Source organism: Centruroides vittatus, unplaced genomic scaffold, assembly GCF_030686945.1.
Source record: "Centruroides vittatus isolate TY-2023 unplaced genomic scaffold, ASM3068694v2 contig_374, whole genome shotgun sequence".
In the NCBI taxonomy this organism is placed as follows: Eukaryota; Metazoa; Arthropoda; class Arachnida; order Scorpiones; family Buthidae; genus Centruroides; species Centruroides vittatus.
Window position 1 is genome coordinate 980,441 of NW_027122196.1, and position 3,854 is coordinate 984,294.

The 3,854-nt window shown below is 32.1% G+C and overlaps 1 protein-coding gene across 1 annotated transcript; it reads right to left on the reverse strand.

The window, feature by feature from the left end:
* Positions 1 to 2,094: 2,094 nt before the first annotated feature.
* LOC136975539 (uncharacterized) lies at positions 2,095 to 3,394 on the reverse strand. Its single transcript, XM_067270613.1, has 2 exons — positions 3,244 to 3,394; positions 2,095 to 2,791 (listed from the first exon to the last, which is right to left on the reverse strand). Exons 1-2 carry the CDS (start codon positions 3,366 to 3,368, stop codon positions 2,095 to 2,097), a joined length of 822 nt encoding a protein of 273 aa, XP_067126714.1. The 5' UTR covers positions 3,369 to 3,394.
* Between the last annotated feature and the right edge of the window lie 460 nt (positions 3,395 to 3,854).

Sequence of the window (3,854 nt, forward strand, 5' to 3'; positions counted from 1 at the left end):
AACATGTTCGCAAGTTGTCAAGAGCACAAAGTTGTCGTTTTCTTTTACTACTAGTAGCCCGAGACGCCCCCTAGTGGGCGTTCTAGCAGCAACGGTGTCATTCCGTGGTATAAATAATAAATTCATATCAATAATTCAATAATAAATTCTTATTGCAATAATAATATACTGAATTTATTATTAATTTAAATAATATCTAGGGGCGCCCCTAGTGGCCGTTCTAGGCATACCATGGCAGATATACAAACAGCGCCATTAAGTTGTGAAAAAAAATTTCTATAAAGAGTTATTTTTAAGTTTATTTATGCATTTATGCATTTATATATTTTTCTACTAAATTATTTATTAATGAATTAGTTTTTATTGTTATATATGTGTATGTTGGAGGTCCACCCCATTTTTAGCTCCTACAACACAGAAGCGTCTCCCGCATTTCAACCTAACATATCTGGTCACTTTAACTTACACTGAAGTACTATGCACGCAGTAGTACATTAAAGTTGGATGTGTCCTTAATACTTAGACATTTCTATTGTGAATCTAGCCAAATCCATAATGGGCATCAGGTACACTCAGAAGAATCCTCCTTCTGGGTGTGTGAATTGTTCTGGCCCCGAAAAATTAGATATTCCTATACTATGTTTCTTTTCGTTTACTTCCTTTACTGTAATAATTTAATGTGATATAGAGTCCAAATATATATTTTGTTCCACGTAACGTTATCCTCTGGGAAGCCCTAATAGACATAGGGATCTTAGTACCAGGAGAAAATAAATCAGAGATTTGAAAGTAAACGTTATCAGTTTCAAAATAAAGCTGATAAGGTAACTTATATATATAAAAAATAAATATGGCATTTTTAACCTTTGTTTATATAGTATATGTTACCAATTTTTCAATTAATAATTATATAATTTATTAAGATATCTTAAAAATTTTATTAATATTTTTCTTTTACTGACAGCAAACAATAAACATTTTTAGTTTGTAAACTTTCTGGAATGATATGAAAACATGCGGACGTTCAGCGAAAGTAAACTTAAAAAAGAAAGAAAAAATGAATATAAAATTTTTATTCCTCCAGCAATAAACGCGCGGAAGTGTTAATAAAAGCCAAAGGTCAACAATAGACTTCTTATGCCAGTTGCTTACAATCTATAATGCAACAGACATCCGAGCCCATTTGCACAGTGGGGGAACAACTGCCTGCTCGTTGAGCGGACCCGGAGCCCTGCAGTTGGTCGATTACATCCGGATTAAAATACGGATTCCAATTCCGACTTGCAGGCCAATTTTGTAGCTGGGCCGTTCGGGCTTATCCCGTTCTTGGGCCGCCCTCTGGGTCCCCTTTGGGATTTTCGTTTTATCGGCGACCCTGGAGCCCACTGTCCCGTTGGAAGAACCCCTTTGAGTCCACAAAAAAAAAAAAAAACAAAAATAGAAATAACATAAATATAAATGATTCACTGGACCGTATTCTGGTCCCTCGCACGCACATCTTTTCAAGTTTTGTTATACACACACATATTAATATTTGCACTTTGAAACCAATTTTTCTGGTCCACGACACCATAATCCCTTTCCAACCCCCCTAAAAGCCCCATTTTTATTATAAAAATCGTCATTTAATCTTCAACAATACAAACAACAATGTATTTCGTAACAATGATAACAATTGCTTACAACAATAAAGAAAAGCTAAATTAAATTTTCCATTCGGCATAAATGTGTCTATTTTTTCATTTTACGTGGCCAAATTATGCAAAGATCATTATCATCGACTTCATCCTCCCACCATATCTATCAAATCTTATGTAAATTCATTTAAATAGCAGTGTAGACTGAAAATTCGTAGATACATTTTTCGCATAACACACACGGTATTTCGAATTTAATTAACATCTTCACCGAAATATTACAAGACATTTTTCATTAACACGCTACTAGTAAACAAAATGGAAACTCTATAAAGGTATTGAAAAAAGAGTGGAGAAGCAAAAAACGTGGTTAATAAAATTTTAATGATTATTATTTGAAATTTGTTAAGTTTCTGATTAATTGTTTTTATTTACCAATTATTATATTTTTCCATCTTCAAATTGAATAACTTGTCGACATTACTTCATTTTTATTCTGTAATTTATTTCTCTTCTTCTTCGTCAAATAAATCTTTCTTTTCGTTTTCATTTTTTTCTCTTTATCTTCGGATAATTGTCTCATTTCATAATTTTCACTTTCATCAAATTCTCGTTTAGAATATTCTTCTTCGTCTTGATCATCTTCTAACTCTCTCACTTCATATTTCTCTTCACTATCATCCAATGATCTTGCTTCGTTTTCTTCTTCGTCTTCATCTAATTCTCTAACATCAAATTGGTTTCCATCAAATAACTCTCTTACTACATTCTCCTTTTCCATATCCTTCATTACTTCTCTAATTTCATTCCCTGTCTCATCATTTTCCAGTAACTCTCTGAATTCATTCTGCATTTCTTCCCTAATTAATTCCCTTTTTACCGTCTCTTCTTCATCTTCCGGGCTTTCATCAATTTCCCTGGCTGAATCTTCGTCACTCATACGTTTCTTCATGAAACTCTCATTTTCCCACGCTTCAGATTCTAAGAAATCGTCAAAGTTTCTTGGTTCTTCTCGTGTGTTTACACTTTTCTTTTTAAAATCGTCGTTTAAATGTCTAGAAATATTATCGTAAATGTCCACGTTTTCACTCGTTTCGTGTTCATTTCTGTTTTCTCCAATCGTTTCGTTTTCCTCGAATTTTCTCTCGGGTATTCTGAAATATTAATGCATTTTTAGATGTATAAATTATTATATCAATAAAATATTTTAAAATAATATATTATCAGATTATTTAAATTGAGAAGTTGCTTTTTAACTTAGATAATATGGTATATACTATCCAAAAATATTGATTTAATTTCTAAAACTTTTACTATAAATATATATATATACAGTAAAACCTGCTTAACCAGAATCAAATGGCACCGAATATTCGTTTCCGTTTTTGCAGATTTCCGTTTTATTCAGGTTATACTGTAGTCAAAGTGAAACCTCGATATAGCGCAAACACTTATTCGCCTCTGAAATTATCACTAAACTGAAGAACCTGAAACAATGGGAATGAGATCTAAAAAATGAAGTGATGTGTTGCTCTATTTATCAAGACTTTATATCGAGGTTTGACTTTATACACGGGGAGGAAATATAGAGAAACTAAGCACTTACTCTCGACATACACTGCTACAAATTCCATTTCTACAGATGTGAACTGTTAAACAAATTGTAGCGCACTCGATTTCGATAGCAAAACCAGAAAGCAATAACAATGCAACGAACATTTTATACATCATCTTCTGTAACTAAAATAAAATTTAAATTTAATATCTTCCTCACAATACAGCATCTAATCATAAATGATATAAAATGATTATTTAATCTTATAATTATGCAAACTGTAGCGGTAACGATGCGTCAAATAATTTTTGCCTGTTTTCCCATAGAAAAACGTACAATTTCGATCAAGAAATTTGAAGATTTCAATGAATAATTTAATGAAATTCTTGTTATACTTTGTTCAAAATTTCACGTTCTTACTCCTTAATCAAACCCTTCAAGGGCAGTGTTCAAAAAACACTACCCTTGAAGGGTTTGATTAAGGAGTAAGGAGTAAAACACTAACCTTTCAAAAAACATTCTCTGGCGGGGTATCTCTCTGATCGAAAGGATGAAAAATGAAATTGCTTAGTCAATTTATATATATTTATGCAGAAACAATAATCATTTGTATTCTTACAAAGCTGAGGAGGTATTTTTCAATCTCCCTTTCGAACTCCCAT